Raw genomic sequence first — 19198 nt, forward strand, 5'->3', positions numbered from 1 at the left:
ATCCCCAAAGCAAGTCAAGTGTCCATGACTATCATATCACAACCTGCAGTTGAATCATGTTATGTTCATATTGTCTTACGTATTTGCCAACGTTAAGGTGCGCTTGTTCTATTGTTCCATTAGCCTATTCAGATTTGCTCAAAAGAACTTAGTGCTAAAATGGCATTTTTCCAATAAGACCAGCGATAATTTCGTAAGATTTGACTTTAACTATGTCCCTGTTTTCATATTCTAAGTAGGTAGACTATTCTTATCGGCTTTTATTAGATGGCTATAGATGAAAAGAAATGGGGTTTAACATCCTACTGTTCTGTTCCGACTGGGATAATGAAGACTGGCATACGCCAGTGCACTACGGCACACTCTTATATCGAATTCCAACTGGCAAGGGAACCTTAACGGCTTTTCGTACCATCCGAAGGACTATACGTTGTCCCTTGCCTGGTCTTCTGTCCTGCACCACTGACAAGGGGTACAACGCCGTAAAATCCCAATGAACTTTCTCGGCCAACGCAGGGATCAAACACTGAACCTCCAGGTAAGCAAGCCACCGTGTCCCCCAGCTATAGATGAACGATGATGTAGAGTTTCAGTTTGATGAGTTTTACAGCGGTTCCACACTGATCAGCAGTGAATAAGGATGACATCGATGCGACTTAATGAGCCCCAAATATTTACTTTTTTACTCCGACAAATTAAATTCTAAAACATTTTTTTTACTCCAAATTAAATTCTTAAACATTTAAGTATTAGAAAAATAAATAACAACGTTTGAAGTATTTGTAGGTAAATATTATTTCCCATTTAGTGTAAATGGGTATAAAAATGAGTAAAGGGCAGCATTCTGCCCAAAGCAGTAACGTCTTATGTAAACATTGCACGCCCCATTGAGCCAATGATTGACGTCACGTGACGTCATGTGTTGAAGGCAGTCATCTTGATTCTTTTACAGAGATATTAGAAGACTTTCGTTATCCTCTGTGAAACAGATTGCAGCGGTTCATGATTTCCAACAGTTTTCCGAGCGTAGTTACAATACAATTGATAATGACGTCACAATGAGAACGACGTAATGCCATCAAAATGACATTACGACGTCATAAGATCGTAGGTTATGTCGGCATTTTTTAACTCGCGAGTATCGATATCCTATAGGTCGTTAATACATTTATTTACACTAAAGTCAACCGATTCGGAGATTTTGGCGATTTTCTGGTCCACTGGCGGCCATCTTGGATTTATGTTGCTTATGCAAATTTCCCCAAGACCGATAATGGCCGCTTTTGTTATGGAAGTCCTAGAGACCATACCTGAAAGGTTCCCAAAGAAATGATTTCTGTTGCAGTTTGTTCTAGGTGTATTGTTATCTATACCCGCCCCGCCTAAGTGGGTAAATAAAAAGAACAGTCAATGATTTTTTTTCTTTTATTTTTCTATTATTTTTTTTTAAATTTTAGACTTCTTTAGCCACTGGTGGTTCATAGCCGTCGGGTCTATCAACTTTCTCACCGCTTTCTTCAACAACAACTGGAGCAGCAGCTTTAGGAGCATTACTTTCTCCATGCATCTCCAATAACTTAGCAACTAAAAGATAAATATAACACAATTAGTGCCGATAAAGTAAAATTTTATGCATCATTGCTAGTGTCTACCTTCTTTATATTCAATATTATTTATCCTTTTTTTTTGAAGGAAATCCTTGATATTTTTTATTTACATGTATCAAACAAACTAATGCTAAATTTTCAATTCATAACATTTGAAAAGTGTTGTGAATTGTGTTTTGTGGAAAATATTAAAGGACACCGGAGGACCCAGAGAAAACTCATGAGGTTGGATAGGCGACCCTACTCCTTGCCACGTACAACCGGGGATTCGAAACCACGCCAGTTGACTCAATGACAGACTTTATGGTACAGCGCGCACATGCTAACCATTCAGCCACCCAACCCCCCTGGGACTGTAAGAGGATACTTGACAATTCAATAAAGTAATTGAATGTCATTAGATAGGAGAACACGAGAAAAATAGAAATAGTCTGTACATTCCCTTGTTTATATTCATTCTATACCTTATAAAAACATGGTAATGCACAGACTTTTTCTGTTTTTCTTTCGTGTTCACTTATCTAGTGGCAGTCAATTCTTTTATGAATTGTCAGATGTTTAAATGTTCTGACTAAATCATGCTAAAATGTGTTGAAAAAATATTCTATACCTCGTCTACCGCGGATGGTGAATGTTCTAATTTTCGATTCATCATATATTTAAGTACTGAACAAAATTGAACCATTTTTTGATGGATATTAAACTTTCCGAATATAGCAGTTTGCAAGGAATTAACATTCTTCAAATGATGATTATAATATATACTTACAGTCTAATTTGGGTTTTTTAAGGATTTTAACCTTTCTGATGTAGACTTCATGAATAGGGAAGATACCCTGACAGGCTTTTTCTATATCTTTACCTATAGAATCAGGAATCCTGAAAATATATAAATTTTACATGAAAGCTCAGATAGAACTTCTGCTTAAATATTGTTTAAGGAAACGTTTTTGAAAATAAAAAATATATTGAGCGCCATGGAAAATGCATCACTTTTTTTCCCAAATATTTTATTACCAGGTGGTTTTGTATGTATAATATTATGCAATACTATGAACTATTGTTTCACACAATGCTCCCAAACGCAAAAAATATTGGCCCGTGTGCACAAAAAAAAAATCACGAGATGCACATGAAAAACCCAATATTCACGTGTAGCATTGTGTGTGAGCCCTTTAAAAGCATGTTTTCAAATTAATGTGCAGTACATGAACTGTGAGACGTCAATCTGTTGTAATTTGTTGTTGGACGTTTGAAGGAATCAAGCTAGAGATGCCGAGACTTACTGAAAATCAACAGAATGAAGTCATGGGAATGTCCAGGGCTGGCATATCTACACGTGCTATTGCCAGACACTTCAATTGTCATCAGTCCACTATTGTAAGGTTGGTGGAACGTGTTTGAGTTACTGGATTAACACGTGACCGTCAACGTCCTGGTCCACAACGTGTTACAACCCAGGCTCAAGACCGCTACATCCGGGTCACTCATCTGCGTGACAGATTCCGCCCAGCGACTCAAACAGGTGCAGCAGTCGTCGGAAGACAAGGACCAGTAAGTGGCAACACCGTAAGACGTCTAAGAAAAGTAGGACTCCATGCACGATGACCTGATGTTGGAGCTATCCTCAGGAATCATCACCGTCAGCGGCATTTGATATGGGCTCAAGGACACCAGACATGGAGAAGAGTAGACTGGAAAAGTGTGCTCTTCAGTGGTGAGAGTCGCTTTCATCTTTATCACGCTGATGGCCGTCAATGTGTGTGGAGACGTTTTGGGGAACGTTTTTCAGACTGCTGCGTCTTCGAAACGAATCAATGGGGTGGGGGAAGTGTAATGGTGTGGGGAGGCTACCGCCCTATACATTTTCAGGGGTCGCGTTAATGCTGTAGCCTACCGTGATGATGTCTTGCAACCAATTGTTGTTCCGATGTTTCGAGCGCACCCACAACTTCAGCACTTCCAACAGGATAATGCACCTCTGGGATGAGATTGGACGCCATCTGTATCGGAGACCACAGATGCACACCATTGCTGCTTTAGAAGCTGCTCTTGTCCAAGAATGGAATAATTTGCCCCAGGCCTTCTTTCAAACATTGGTAAATTTCATGCGACGTCGCTGCACAGCGTGCGTAAGAGCCCGTGGAGGACACACGCGCTACTGACATCTGTGTCATACTTTTGGTTTTGACCCCTCCGACTTTGTACTGTTGATTACAGACTAAACATCCATAAGTGTACAAATGTGTTGTTATTGATGTGTTCCCAGTTGAATATTGTTCACAATATGAAGCAAAATAAATAAGATATGTTTACAGGATCATTTTGTTATACGAAAAACTAAGTGATGCGTTTTCCATGGTGCTCAGAATAGAATCTTTTTATAGGCACCATAGAAATATTTGTTGGCAAAGCATTTCTGTGTATTCTTTGATTTCTATTTGTCTGCGATCTGTCTATATATGTCTAGTTGTTTAATATCATTTGACTGACAAGGCAACTGACAGTAGTAATAAAACTTACAATTTATTGATAACTTCTCTCATATCAATAGCTGTGATTTCTTTTCTCATAATATCTTCCATCTTCTTACGGATTTTAAAAACCTAAAATAAAACCAAAAATAATTCAGTTGCCTGTTAACAGAAAGGATATATAATGAGGTTTCACGTCTTACTTTTCTGAAACTGAACTATTTCAGATCACAGGCGCCTGTAACATAGAAAATATTTCAAAATAACATTAAGCTATGACTTAGTTTAATAAAGTCTGTTATGTCCATGTTCTTAAGCAAGATTATCAAATAACTCGACAGAAACCGATTCTCTTTCAGTAGATACAATACAAAGTTGAGAAACAGGTTGGAATTAAATAATTGAGATTAAAATTCACTTCTCTAGATTTTGTCAACCAGTGGCAATACTAAATTTCGCTAGGTAGAAAACCCAATCTACAATGACTTTTTAAACTTATCCACGTGACCCTCTTTAAGTCATGTGGACAATTTCTAAACGTACCATAGACTTGATTTTCTATCTAGCGAAAATTAGTGAGTAATCTAGAGTAGTGAACTTTGATACCAATTATTTAATTCCAATCTGTTTCTCACCTTGGTATTATTATATCTACTGAAAGAATTGGTTTTAAACGAGTTATTTGCCACAAAGTTAGAAATCAGAGCCAGACCAGTTATTTGATAATCTCGCTTACCAACATGACGTAACAGACTTTATACATACATGTAGCTTTGAAATATTTTCCACGTTACAGCCGCCTGTGATTCAGATGGGGATGTAGTGATGCAAGACCAGGCTGGAAACAATGGTTTTAGTTGTACCTGACAAAATGTCAGGCACTAATGAAAAAGTACCTGACATTTTCAACTTCGTGCTGGACATTAATAATATCAATAAAAAAGACAAATCAGTGCGGGACAAAATGACAGACACCAGAGGCTTTGTGCCTGACAAAGCCTGTATTTATGCCTAACATTGTGACCGGTGCCTTATTTCCAGGCTTGTAGGCGGTTTAAGGGATATTTTGTTCCCCCGGTGTTTCTACCTACTTTAACTCAAAATCCAACTGTCAAGGGTTTGCTTATGTGCACATGGGACCTTGTTTTTTTGTACCATTTGAAGGAAAGGAAATGAAATGGGTTTTAACGTCCTACTCCAAATTGCGCTAATGAAGATGGGCATATGCCATACATTGTGCTATGGGGTAAATTTTGTCCGGACAGTGGCACCTCTTATATCGAATTCCAACTGTCAAGGGATCTTTTACGTGCACGCCAATGTGTACACGAGACCTCGGGTTTTTCGTCCCATCTGAACGACTAGTCAGCTGTGCTTGTCAGGCCCTCTGCCCTGCATCACTGACATGGGAACCATTTGAAGGACTCATTCAAAGAGCACTAACAGGCATCCTATTCACAGAAATTTTGGGGAAGAATGGAATGGTTTGAGGTCTCAATGTAATATTATGGTCATTTGAGACACAAATATGGTAGTTATAATGGAAAAAGAACGAATAAACCTACGTGTTGCCTCTGGGCATAGCAGGTTTTCTTGACTTGGTTGGGTCGTTTTTTGGTGAAACCAATACAGAAAACACGTAGATGGTAGCCATCTGTTGTTTTGACGTCAACTCTGGAATCAATCATAGTCTGAAATAAACCATTATAATTATTACAGAGACAATGTCAACTTCCAACAAGACAGAAATATTTAATTTTATTTATCATTCAAAATAACCTCACATTCATCCAATAATCAACAATTTCATAACTGATCTACTAAGATTAAGGTACTTGAAAACTGTAAAGAATCTTTCAACATTTCAGCAATGGATGGTTAGATTTGTCTCACAGAATATGAACCTTTCCAACATAAATGTATAGTCAAATTAAACTGACCAGAGATCAAGTCATTATTCAAATTATTGGTTTGTTTGTTCTTTTACAGATTTCAAGACTTGTTGAAAAGAGTATGGAGTAAAAACATTTACACCTATCATGTGTGTCCTGTCTATTCAATTTCAACTTACCTGCCATTTCTTGACAACAGAGCAGAGTTTATCTCTGGTGAGTTCCATTCCCTGGAAGGTTGTCAGTAGATTTTTTCCCTGGACATCTTCAGCCAACAGTTTGAATTTACGGAACGTAACTTCATCATTCTGAAGGTCAGCTAAGGATACTTTAAACATACGACCTTTTAAACTGTCTGCGGCCAGTTCTGAAATTTAAATACATCAAAATGAAGAAAACAGTTACATGTATCTATAGGATAATCTCCCTGTCACATGATCAATGATATTATATTTATGGGAAAAGGAACAGGGTGGATTAAAAAAAAAAAAAAAAAAAGCCTATGGCAGGAAAACTATTTGATACAAAGTTTTCAGAAAGTTGGTATAAATATCAACATTTATATTTCAGTAGCAGAACTGGAGTATCATCATTAAACTTTGTGCAGACCTAATAGACCTAGATACCATAATTAACTTGTGTTGATTGGTGTTTGTCGCAAAGTTCTCAGGCTTTTGTCGTCTGGTTTCCCCTCTCAATGGTGCAGGACAGAGGGTATGTCAAGTAAAGCATCCTGGCATGGCAACATGTCCCACATAGAACACAACATGACATATGCCCGTCTTCATTAGTCTGATTAGTGTAGAAAAGTAAAGACTTTAAACCCCATTTCATGTTGCATCTACAATTCTGTTGTAAAAATATAAAGACAGAAATGGGGCTTAAAGTCCACTCGACATAAACTAGGTCATTTCAGGACTAACATATGGTTCAATTTTATTTCATTAAGTCACTTGCATGGGAGGAAACTGGAGGACCCGGAGAAAACCCACAATGTTGAACAGGTGACCCTACTCTTTTCACCTACAAGCGGGAATTGAAACCACACCATTTGACTCAATGACAGATCTTGTGATCAAATGCACACGCCTTAACAATTCGGCCACCCAACCCCCTTGTAAAAATATATATATAATACCAAGTTGATTTGTGTAAAATAATTCTGTTTCAAAGTATTACAGATAAGGATAAATATTATGACCGAATGAAAATATGCAATTTCCAAAAAAACAAACAAACAATAACTAATACTATATGACCACATAAAAAGGTTACTATACAAAGTTTTCAGAAAGTTGGTATAAATATCAACATTTGTAATTCAGTAGCAGAACTGGAGTATCATCATTAACCATTGTATAATAAGCCCACATGATATTCTAATCTTATAACTTGAGGGTTTGATAATACCATCATGAATACAGTGAGGCAGTAAGACAAAACATCCTATCTCATTTAGTCTAAACTCTAACAAGTGTCAATTTAGTATTTTCACTTACTTGTGCCAGAGCTTCTGGTTACTGGGGTAACACCGATGTCACGAACTGCGAACATAGATGGAGCACGGACATCGTACCATTCCTTCTTGGAGAAAGGGTCGGCTCTGAAAAATTAGGTTCGTTACATTAAATGGCAAGTCATGAATACAATACTACTAATAGGCCTACTATTATACTAGTCAATTTTTCAGCCGGAGAATGGCAAGGAGATCCGATTAGCGATAATATTTCAAACCAATGTCACATAATCTATTTAGCACTTTGTCGTTTACGCACAATTGAAATCTATTTTTTATTGCACTTTAAATGGTTTATAACTTATTAAATGTACTACAATCAACCTTTTTGGAGATCATAAGTGTGTTGGGGGGGGGGGGGGGCTAATGCAAGTCTTGTTAATACATGACATGAACATAGTGCCATAATTATTGATATGTTTTCTTGTGGTACATCCTACAAGTACAATATGGATACAATGTTGGACGAATAACCCAGTCTATTATTATTAAGAAAAAGTCACCAACAAAACTGTAGGTAGGTAATAAAAGTTTGTCACTTTGTGTTTACTAATTACTTGATCTTGATGAATTTAAAGTTTATTTGGCACTCCCTGTCCCACTTGCCTGTCTGGTCTTCGGACTTGTTTTCAATATCATTATCAATCAAGTTAAGACAGTATGTGACTATGAATATCAACCACACGCTCAACATTCACATGACATCAGTATCAGTTACTGATATTCAGTATGGTACTTTTCTTTCAATTTTCAACATAAATCAAAAGTTGCGCCAAATATCTACAATTTTGGACATAAAATGGGTGAGCACAGGGAACTGGGCAACTTTGATCTGATCTTAAAGACAAGCTTTTGTCAATTTGAAATGTAAACAATTCTGTTTTAAGTTACTTATAAGCGAGACATCATCTAAGCCATGCTTATAGGCTGGACTAGTCTTCATCTCAATCCATTATTTATCAACAAATCCTCGTAACATCTAGCATAGAAAATATATGGAATGAAAAGATAAATGATTTAGGAAGTCATATTTGAATTTTTATTAAACGTACGCCTTCTTTTTGCCTCCCTTTCTGCTTCCTTTTTGGACACGCTTATCCTTGCCCACAGCCATTTTCGGCTACCAAATGTAAAAGAGGAAGTTGGAAGGCGACGATGAAGGAATTGTGGGTAAAACGTATTAGAGTTACCCCCCTTTTGATTAATGGCGGCATATTTTGTAAACAAACTCGTTTTATTGCCATACACTCATTGAATTCACGATGAGTTTCATAGAAAACATAACGAAAGATATGGTTTTACCACCGTATGAACCCCCTCCACCCTATGTTCCACCAGGCCAGGTAAAGCATATCTATGTATTGTCTAAGTCTTAACGCTCACGCGGAATTTAATCTATTGTTTCGCTTGTCTTCTTGTTCTTCAGCTCTGCTTTCACTCTCAGTCATTACTACTCACGTCTACTGTGTGAACCATCGTAAATTTAAAACGGATTTCTTCGATTATGAACAAACTACTTAACTTTGGTTATTATAAACTTACCTGTGTGTTTGAAATCAACTCCCGTTAAATAAAATCCACTGCACAACTAATTATCCCAACGAATAAAAATGTTCTCTCTTAAAAAAAAATTGAATTCCCACAAACTTTGACACAGAAAAATACCAATATGGAAGCTGATTATGTCACTCTCCGAGAGATATCATTTCGTATAAGGGGTGACAGCATAGCAAATCGGCACTTTTACGACAATTCAAGTTTGGTTTAAGAAAAAGCTACAGTACAAATCTCGGCTCGGCATTGAGTTTGTGCGTTCACTCACATAACTGTCCGTATTCTTTTATTTTGTTGCCGTCTTTTATATTCTAGTAAAATCTCTGCAAATTTTATAACTTTACACCTTTTGAAATATTTTGTTTTAATTATTTGATTTGCTACTCGGACGAGATCATTTTCTTTTGAACACACATGCTGCACAACAACAATTACATTTGTTTTACGGGCCTTAAATATTTCCCAAGATTATCTTTAATATGATAAATTAATAACATATTTTTAGTTTATATATGACTTTATTTTTACGAGTATCAGTGATATTTTCATTGTGATTAAAATTTGATAGACTGGCGATCAATGGTTTCAACATGGACCGTGTATGCTCAGGAATTTTGTGCCACAACATATAATAGACCGGACAATCGTGACTAAAATAAAATTACCTCCCCTCGCGCAATTACCAGTATTAAGGTTAAAAGCAAAGAAACATAAATCAATTCATAATATTTTTTATTAATCTTGCTACTCTTTTTTTCTTTGCCACCCATACATAGATAGACTACTATAAATGTAGTAAATGTATCAACACATCGTCTTTGTTTACTTCAGACGCACCCATGTGAATTCGAAAAAACCATGTCGAGTTTTCGTTAAAAACAAACCTACTAAAACATTCTTTTAATTTTTACTTCTGCACAATTAATCATCATTCCGGACAGTATTATTCTTGAATTTTATTTTCATAATTTTAAAATCCTTCGTCCATGCGGGAATTTTGAGTATTTAGCAAAACCAAAATGCTTACAAAAACTACGAAAATATTGAAATCGATCATTCCACAATTTTCAACTGCTGCATTTGGAAATTTCAAAGTTCTAAACTGGAGAAATTCGTCACTACCGGATAGGAATACTTATTGGGTTGAAAAATTACCATGTAACTATAAGAATACTGTAAGTTCGAGAAATTAATCTGTATAAAATCCAGCTATGTCAAATATCACATCGCTTGATTTGCCGTTGACAATTGAGATCTCGTCATGACTCGAGCGAGCGGCAGAGAATCCAACCAACGGAACTATACGGTCCATAGTTTCAATATAAATCTTCAGTTGATATTTTCCGTCGCCCAAACTCAATACTTTGGAACATAACAACTCTGCTTTTAATTGAGGTAGAATGTTTAAACTTGATGTAGATGTTCATTAAGTGAATGTCTTGACTGAGTTCAATGATTAACATTTCGAGCTGAAGCTAAGCAGAGCTGATAAATTTCATTGGTCGATGGTTTGGGACAAGATAATCTTGATTCTATCTGATAGAGAGTGATGTGTATAGTTTGATTGCTCGATACTTTTGAAAAAAATAAATGTGTATGATTAATTAATAATAATATGTGTCATCTATTTATTTTGGGATTTCGGCAGGGGACATCAGCCTCACTGTTGGCTTGTTAGTTTAAAGATGCATTATGTACATGTAAGATTTAACCATTACCATTACCCCAGCTTTGCATGTCTAAAATAAGGTGTTATATAATTGAACAGTTAATTTTTTTATTAAAGATGCATTATGTACATGTAAGATTTTACCATTACCATTACCCCAACTTTGCTTGACAGAAAGTAAACATGTCTGATGTCAATGTATAATAACCTAAAAAAAAACAACAAAACAAACCACAAAAATAATTGAATTTGACTTTAGTTTGATTGTGTAATATATCCTGTATTTCTATGAATATATAAAAAAACACCTTTATTTGATTTCAGCGTCTGGATCATCCAGACTATATTGGTAACGTAAAAAACTTCCTACCGAGATGTGTTACCATGGTGAGAAATCAAACATCAGAAGCTGTGAGTTTTAGAGTGTAATCAAATCATTTGCACTTAGCACAAAATCTCCATAAATTTTATGGGAAAGGCTTGTGCTGTCTGGTCCTCTTTAGCCGTATTTAATTAAAATTTTGTAGGAAGAGGGATTGGATGAATCAGTTTAATCAAATTAATTTAGTCTGTAATGAAAATACTGTTCATCATCATATTGGTCATAATTAAAATCTCTGATCATCATTCAAGGGATTTTCAATCCCTTGTTACATTCAACATCTGCAGATGATATAAATGGGTTATGGTCAAAACAAGCTAGCTCCACATCTTATAATCTTTGCTAAATATTTACATGAGCCCCTTGTTAATCCGATTGTATCCAAGCTGGAAGATTATTAATGCGCTAAATTTCATATTGCTATAGATATTTCAGAGATTTCATCGATATTCGCGCATATCAGACCATAACCTCCTGAAATATGGCCCCAAAACTGGCGGACAAAATGGACGCCCCTTGATCGCAAATAGTGTAAACATCTGGTAATTCAAGGTTATGGACCCTCTAAAGGTCACAATTTTGATCCAATTTCAATGAAACTTGAAATACATGTTTATAACTCAAAGATATTGGTTCCTTTCGATATTCACACATACCGGATCGTAACATCCTGAATTATGGCCCTTGATTGAACAAAAAATCACGTTTTTAGCTTCTGGTCCCAGTAGAGGTCAAAATTTTTATCCGATTTAAAAAAAAAAAACGTGTGAATATATCACCATTACACACTAAGATTTTGGTTCCTTAACTTAACTTCCTGAATTATGGCCCCTGATTGTTCGAAAAATCGCATTTTCAGCTTGCAGATTCTCTAGAGGTCACAATTATTTTCCGACTTTAAAAACTGTTTAAATATATCACCATTCCACCATAATGAAGGTTGAATTCGTATTTCATGAAAATCGAAATGAAACTGCCTGACAAAATGGCAGCAAATTGTGTAGAAGTGTGTAATACGAAGGTTGTAGACCCTCTAGAGGTCACAAATTTTATCTGATTTTGATGAAACTTAAAACATATTTTTATATCCCAAAGATCTCTGTCTCTTTTGATATTTGCACATTTCAGGCCATAACTTTCTGGATTATTGCCCCTGATTGTACAAAAAATCACGTTTGTTTTTGGCTTGTTCTCAATCTATCTCTTGCAAAATGTGGGCGTATCCTGCCTGGCAGCCGCTGGTTACTGGAGGCCAAAGAAACCTATAATTTTTTGGCATCCTTCTTTGCAAACAATTTGAGCTATCGCTGTCTATCCTGTTGTTTGTTTTAGCAAAAGAACGATATTTCTTTTCTGGACTGGGTAATGAATTTTCTGAGAAGGCCCATTTAAAGCTGATTTCTGTAGAACCCCTATCCTGTTTGAGACTCCAAGACACTGGTAGCTGATTCATGTTTCTTATTGACCACACTGTTGCGTAGGGAAGAATAAAGTTGGTATCCATCCTCTCTTCTTCAAAATATATTTACAATTGACTTTCAATGAATGTAGCTCACAGACGAGTGTTCTCTAAGTCTCAGAAATGAATACAGATTCTTGGAATGGATCTTAAACACTTTATTTCAGGAGCAAATAAATAACAGCAACAATTAAACAACTTACATGTACATGTATAACTTCCTATAAACCGGTCCTCCAACTAGTATACCGGTTCCCTAAGCTGGTCTCTCCAACTAATCGATCATCTTACATACATTTATTTTTTTAAAATAAATTAGTTACTATAAAAGGGGTTGACATAAAAATATAATTACTTAAAGATACATTATGGGAGATTCTGTAACGAGTTGGCAGTTCTCACTATAATAGTTAAAAACTAGATAATGTAAAGGCAATTTGGTGAAAATTTCATTCAAATTGATCCACTATGAACCGAGAACTAAGCGACTGAAATTCCCATAAGCCTCGGTCATCATTACTAAAGTTAGTACGATAAACAGCATAGTCTCGATTACCATTTAATCGTTTAATCCAGATAGAAAGTTATGCAGTAAATCGGCTTACAATCCACTAAAGATTGCAGGCTAGCGCTGCCATCTAGAGTTGGTTATGGCCTGGATAGGTTAATTAATGTCTAATTAATAATTTAGATAACATTTCAGGCCTAAAGAAAGACCTGAAATAGGCAGATTTAGCTCTTGTATAATGTATGTTTAACAATTAAGTTTTTAAAGGCATTCGATACAATAGTTAAGAAACATAACAGATACTTTATTTGCCACCCTGTCATAATTTAAATTAACTGACAGATTAATTGTTGCCTGTCTCTTATGACTAACCAAACATTAATGAATATTAAAATATAGATTTGAAATTAAAAACAGAATTAGAAAATATTAAAATAACATATGACCTAGACATTGGTCATATATTTCTAGCGCATCAGTTTGCAAGACTGTAAAGTAATGATGACAAAAGATGATGTAAATCAGCTTAATCCTTATTTCTATTTTTAGCTTGGTTTTAATATTCGTGGAGGTAAAGAACATTTCTGTGGTATTTATGTTTCTAAGGTACTAGTTATTTTTATTTAATGCATTATCTTATGATTTTAGCAACTTGTTGATCACGGTTATGGTAATTTGTTAACTTAGACTGTAGCATATTGTACTTGGTCTCAAAAGTACTAAGAGTACATGTTTGTGTTATTGTACTTTGGTCTCAAAAGTACTACAAGTACATGTTTGTGTTATTGTACTTTGGTCTCAAAAGTACTACGAATACACGTTTGTGTTATATTTTTGGTTTTGGTTCTGTTTGGACAAAAAATTTCATTCATAAAACACAGCATGGTGTTTACCTGTTTCAATTAGCCCAGTTGATTTCTGTACATGCGGTAGAAAGTTTTCATTATGTTGTATTGTCCCTAACATATCTGTTTAAATTTAAATTAAAAAAATAAATAGTCACCGGGTAGGACTATATTTTCTGTCATCTGGATGACTGACAACGAGACTGTCGTTCCTGAGTGATTGTTTTCCATTAATATGTAATCTTTGTAATAAATGTATTAAATAAAACAGTTGTTCTTATGACCAGGTGATGCCCAACAGTGAAGCTAATAACTTAGGTGTTAAAGAGGCTGATCAGGTAAACAATATTTTTTGTCCTATGGTTTTGTAATTACTAACTGTAAACATCAACACTCATCTACAACTACCTGTAAACACCAGCACTGTCTTGTTCAAAACACCTGTAAACATCAGCACTCATCCACAACTACCTGAACACAACAGCACTCATATACAGCTACATGTACCTGTAAACGTCAGCACTCATCTACCTGTAAACATCAGTACTCATCTACAACTACCAGTAAACGTCAGCACTCACCCACAACTACTTGTAAACATAGCACTCTCCACAACTAACAACATCACTCATCCACAACTACATGTAAACATCAGCACTCATCACTTGTAAACACCATCCCTCACCCAGAACCATCTGTAAACATCAGCACTCATCTACAACTTCCAGTAAACTTCAGCACTTACCCACAACTACTTGTCAACATCAACACTCTCCACAACTAACAACATCACTCATCTTCAACTAACTGTAAACATCAGCACTCAACCACAACTACCTGAAAACATCAGCCTTCACCCATAACTACCTGTAAACACAAGCCTTTACCCACAACTACCTGTAAACACCAGTCCTCACCCACAACAACCTGTAAACATCAGCACCTCTATAAAGATTAGAAAAGAAGCTATCTATTTGCCTTAGGAATGGGGTTTAATTCCTTCTTTTCTTTAATTTCAAACAGTCAAGGGTTTTCTATCTGCACACCAATGTGTACATAATAAGTAGACCCCAGTCTCCGAGAACCCACCCCAAAAAGTCAAAAGTTGGGCTTGAATTATCCTGAAGGCTACTATCAGTCAACGCTAGGAATCAACCTGGATTATTCTAGTCAGCTCCATTACTTCTTATAGTATTGTCATTTATTTAATGCGTTCAACATGTTAAAAACATGTTCAAGTCATCTAAAAGAATTAATCATGGTTTTATTACAGATTTTGAGTGTTAACAACCTTGATTTTAAAGATATAGAGCACTCAGAGGTAAGTCATCTGAATTTTTATATGCCCACATTCAAATGTGGTCGTATATTGTCGCCCCCCCGCCGTCCGTCCGTCTGTCGGTCCGGCGCGCACAATTGCTTTTGGACACTCTAGAGGCTAAAGTTAATATCCGATTCACTTTAAATTTATACACAGTGTTTAAGGTCATATAGCGAAGAAGCCTATTGATTTTCAGCGATTTCTGATAATTACTACCAAAGTTATGGCCCTTGATCACTTTGAAAAATCTTGTGATGCTGTAGAGGCTAAAGTTATCATCCGATTGACTTCAGATTGATACACAGAGTTTGAGGTCATGAGATGAACAAGTATATTGATTTTCAATGAATTTGTATAACTTGAACAGCTACATCCATGATATTAAAGGTTTCAATACTAAACGCTAGCATGGGGCAGAACTTTATAAAATTCAAACAAATTCTAATGGTTTTCTGATAATTACTTAACGATTTGTTACTCTTAATCAGATTTTAGTGTATTATAAATGTTTGATTTCTGAAAAATATGCGACAACTCTTATTTACTGCCCGGACGATTTAGCTGCTGTGGGTGTATGTTTCGTTGCCTGGCAACCTATCTTTGAGTATCTGGGGGTCGATTGTAAACTTTTTTTGGCTCTAAAATACCATTTCAAAACATTAACTCAACACTCAGAAAGACCCACTGATCAATAGCTTCATACTCAATTCACATGCAAATAGCTTCTAGAATATATAATATCCTCCTCAATTCACAATTTAGAATTTAAGAATATAAACTTTCTGCCCATATTGTGTTATCGATAAGCATATCCATCCAAAATGTATTAAAAATGATCAATCCTAAAGTATGTTATGGTCATCGAAAGTTCCCATTACATGTATTTTGTACATTAGCTTTTATCTTTATAGGCTGTAAAAATATTAAAGATGAATACTGTTATAGAAATGGAATTACTTTATTTTCCTTACGGTGAGTTGTTTGTATAATATTATCTTTCCATTCAGAAATTTCTGAAAAAAAACTAAGCCTATTTCAAATCTCATTACTGGTATTCTAAATCCTAAACGTCTGCTTTCTTTTTTGCAGGATACAATAAAACTTATGAAAAAAATAGATTGATGTCTGCAAATTCACAGTCTTCAAGATGACCTCAAGAATGACCTTCGGTCCGTTCCATTCCATCTTTTTACACCCAACACTTCACTATGTATTTTTTATTTCACGACATATTGATGCCTATTTGCATATTATGTTAGGGATGGGGTTGGACGATGGGGATATGTGTTCTTGAAATGCTCAATGTCCAGCAGATTTACTGCAAAGTATTTTATATGTTAAAAATGTGCTTCTCTATTTTAACTTTTATTTAATATTATATATAGATTTTACTTCCTTCCACATTTGCAGTGCCACATGTAGGCCTATTATTAGTTCCTCATAATTCTGTTATTATAATTTATGGGCTTCAATGCAAGATAAGATAATTTCTCAGTGAGATATCTTAGGTCAGTATAATAATTTAGTAATGTTACTTTCTATCCAATAGACTTGAACACCAACATTTAGAACCACACTTTAAACACCCTTTTCTCAAAGTGACTAAAATACTTGTCTTGAAAATATGGGATCCTAAATATCCAATAATTACGACAAAATGAACATTTTATAATTAGTACACGACGATGTGTGTTCTATGGTTATGGCTGCTATTTGTAATGAACAAAAACAATGTGGAAGTAATTGTAAATACTGATTCACAAACGACAAAATATTAATGATAAAAAAAAACCCAGTAGAATGGACTAAGAAGGCATAAACGACTGTTGTTTAATATGGAATGTTCACCTATTTCACCAAACATAACCATTTAGAAATTACACCATTGATCTGGTTTTCGACCCATTTTCAGATACCAAAGAATAGAGCTATAGGCCCTTTAAGACTACGGGATAATTTTTATATAATTTTGCTTTTTAGGTAATTAACCCATAACTATTCAGGGTGAAAATGTCTATGTAAGATCATGCAGTCATACTTTTTACGTCCCAGCATTATCTAGATGTCAACAGGGGAATGTTAAATGCTTAAATTTTCTAGAGTGGATTCAATCAGTTTTAAAAAGCTTGGGGGAGTTGGGTGATCAAATGGTTTAATGCGTGCATGTTAGATCGTAAGGTCTGTCTTCGAGTCAAGTGGTGTGGTTTCGATTCCCCTGCTTGTACATGACAAGGAGTTTGGTCAGGTGTCCAACCTTGTGTTTCATCTCACAGCTAAAGACCCCTACATTCAAGAAAATTGAACCATATGTTATTCCCAAAATAATCTAGTTTGTGTCGAGTGGACGTTAAACTCCACTTCTCTCTCTTAAAAAAGCCCATCAAAAGATCTTAAATAACAATTAAGGATTTTTGTCCCCTGCCTTTCTAAGAAAGCAGGGGACAATTTAAATGGGTTCGTCTATCTGTCTGTCTGTCTGTCCGTCATACTTTTTGGGACACAATAACTCTCCTTCTAAGTGAGCTAGAATGTTCAGACTTGGTGTAGGTGTTTATTAGGTCAATGCCTTGATGGAGTTCGGGGATGAGCGTTTTCTGCTTAGGGTAAGCAGAGATAAGCAATATGATTGGTTGATGCTCTGGGACACGATAACTTAGTTCTAATTAAGTGAGAGTGATAAGACTTGGTGTATAATTTCATTACATCAATACCTTGACTATGTTCGATAATGAGCATTTTCTGCTCAGGTTAAGCAGAGCAATAAGCAGTTTGATTGGTCGGTAAGCAGAGATAAGAAATCCGATTGGTTGATGCTTTGGGGCACGATGACTTTGGTTATAATTACGTGAGTGTGATGAAACTCTGAGTATAGATTCATTATATCATTACCTTGATTAAGTTCGATGATGAGAATTTTCTGCTTAGGCTAAGGAATAATAAGCAATTTGATTGGTCAAGACTTTGGAACATAATAACTCTGCTTTTAATTGAGGTAGAATGTTTAAACTTGATGTAGATGTTCATTAGGTGAATGTCTTGACTGAATTCAATGATTAACATTTCGAGCAAAAGCTAAGTGGAGCTAAACAGTTTCATTGGTCGATGTTTTGGGACAAGATAACTTTGACGCTATCTGATAGAGAGTGATGAAACTTAGTGTATAGTTGATAATCAGTTTGATTGCTTGATACTTTTGAAAAAAATAAATGTGCGATTAATTAATATGTGTCCTCTATTTTTTTTTTTGATTTCGGCAGGGGACATCAGCCTCACTGTTGGCTTGTTTAAGACATACTCAGTCTTGATTTTTTCTCATTATAAAATTTGTTCAAGCCTCAAAGCTGATTTTGTCTCATTTTTATTTAGAATAATTCATGAATACAGAAATCCTTACTTTTAAAACTATTTTCAAGTGCTTCTTTTTTTTTTGTATTTAAATATTAATAAATATATATATTTTTTAAATTTTATTTTGTTATATATAGAGTAGTGAACTCGTCTCACATGGAACTTTACTTGATTGTCAAGATCCTTGTCATTGGTGTGGTCGAGGTGGTCGAGCAGTAGGGCCTCACTCCCCTTTTTCAGCAGGCTGACAAGAGGAGTGTGCCTAGTCATTCGGACATAATAAAAATCGAATGTCACATGTGTGCACATTGACACGTATGTAAAATAACCATTAACAATAGGTATGCGATGAAGAGTATGTGAGCAAAATACTCGCTCTTGCCCTCACCCTCCCAACTTAACCTTCGAAACGAAAAATATCATTAGTTGATAAGATGTTAAACCACATTCCATTCTGCAACTTGTCTACATGAAACTCTTTTAATTAGGAACATTCCATCAAGTCGTAAATACAAACTCAAGTGTATTGATAAGACATTTTGTGAGCACTATAATCCATTACTGTGAATTAGTTTTTTTGACAAGAATCTTCCTGACAACTGAGTCTACTCTACAGTTAGATG

The 19198-nt window shown here is 35.5% G+C and overlaps 2 protein-coding genes and 1 non-coding gene across 3 annotated transcripts; 1 reads left to right on the forward strand and 2 right to left on the reverse strand.

The window, feature by feature from the left end:
- Positions 1-1411: 1411 nt before the first annotated feature.
- LOC126830673 (40S ribosomal protein S3a) lies at positions 1412-8674 on the reverse strand. The gene is made up of 7 exons (XM_050561094.1): positions 8542-8674; positions 7473-7576; positions 6153-6340; positions 5647-5772; positions 4131-4213; positions 2377-2486; positions 1412-1584 (listed from the first exon to the last, which is right to left on the reverse strand). Exons 1-7 carry the CDS (start codon positions 8601-8603, stop codon positions 1454-1456), a joined length of 804 nt encoding a protein of 267 aa, XP_050417051.1. The 5' UTR covers positions 8604-8674; the 3' UTR covers positions 1412-1453.
- LOC126831188 (small nucleolar RNA snR61/Z1/Z11) lies at positions 6503-6571 on the reverse strand. Its single transcript, XR_007684166.1, has one exon. It is a non-coding gene; the product is annotated as a small nucleolar RNA snR61/Z1/Z11 (small nucleolar RNA).
- LOC126830674 (PDZ domain-containing protein 11) lies at positions 8675-18666 on the forward strand. The gene is made up of 7 exons (XM_050561095.2): positions 8675-8832; positions 11037-11123; positions 13611-13667; positions 14194-14244; positions 15180-15227; positions 16139-16199; positions 16317-18666. Exons 1-7 carry the CDS (start codon positions 8752-8754, stop codon positions 16376-16378), a joined length of 447 nt encoding a protein of 148 aa, XP_050417052.1. The 5' UTR covers positions 8675-8751; the 3' UTR covers positions 16379-18666.
- The last annotated feature ends 532 nt before the right edge of the window (positions 18667-19198 follow it).

This window comes from Patella vulgata, chromosome 8 (genome assembly GCF_932274485.2).
Source record: "Patella vulgata chromosome 8, xgPatVulg1.2, whole genome shotgun sequence".
In the NCBI taxonomy this organism is placed as follows: Eukaryota; Metazoa; Mollusca; class Gastropoda; family Patellidae; genus Patella; species Patella vulgata.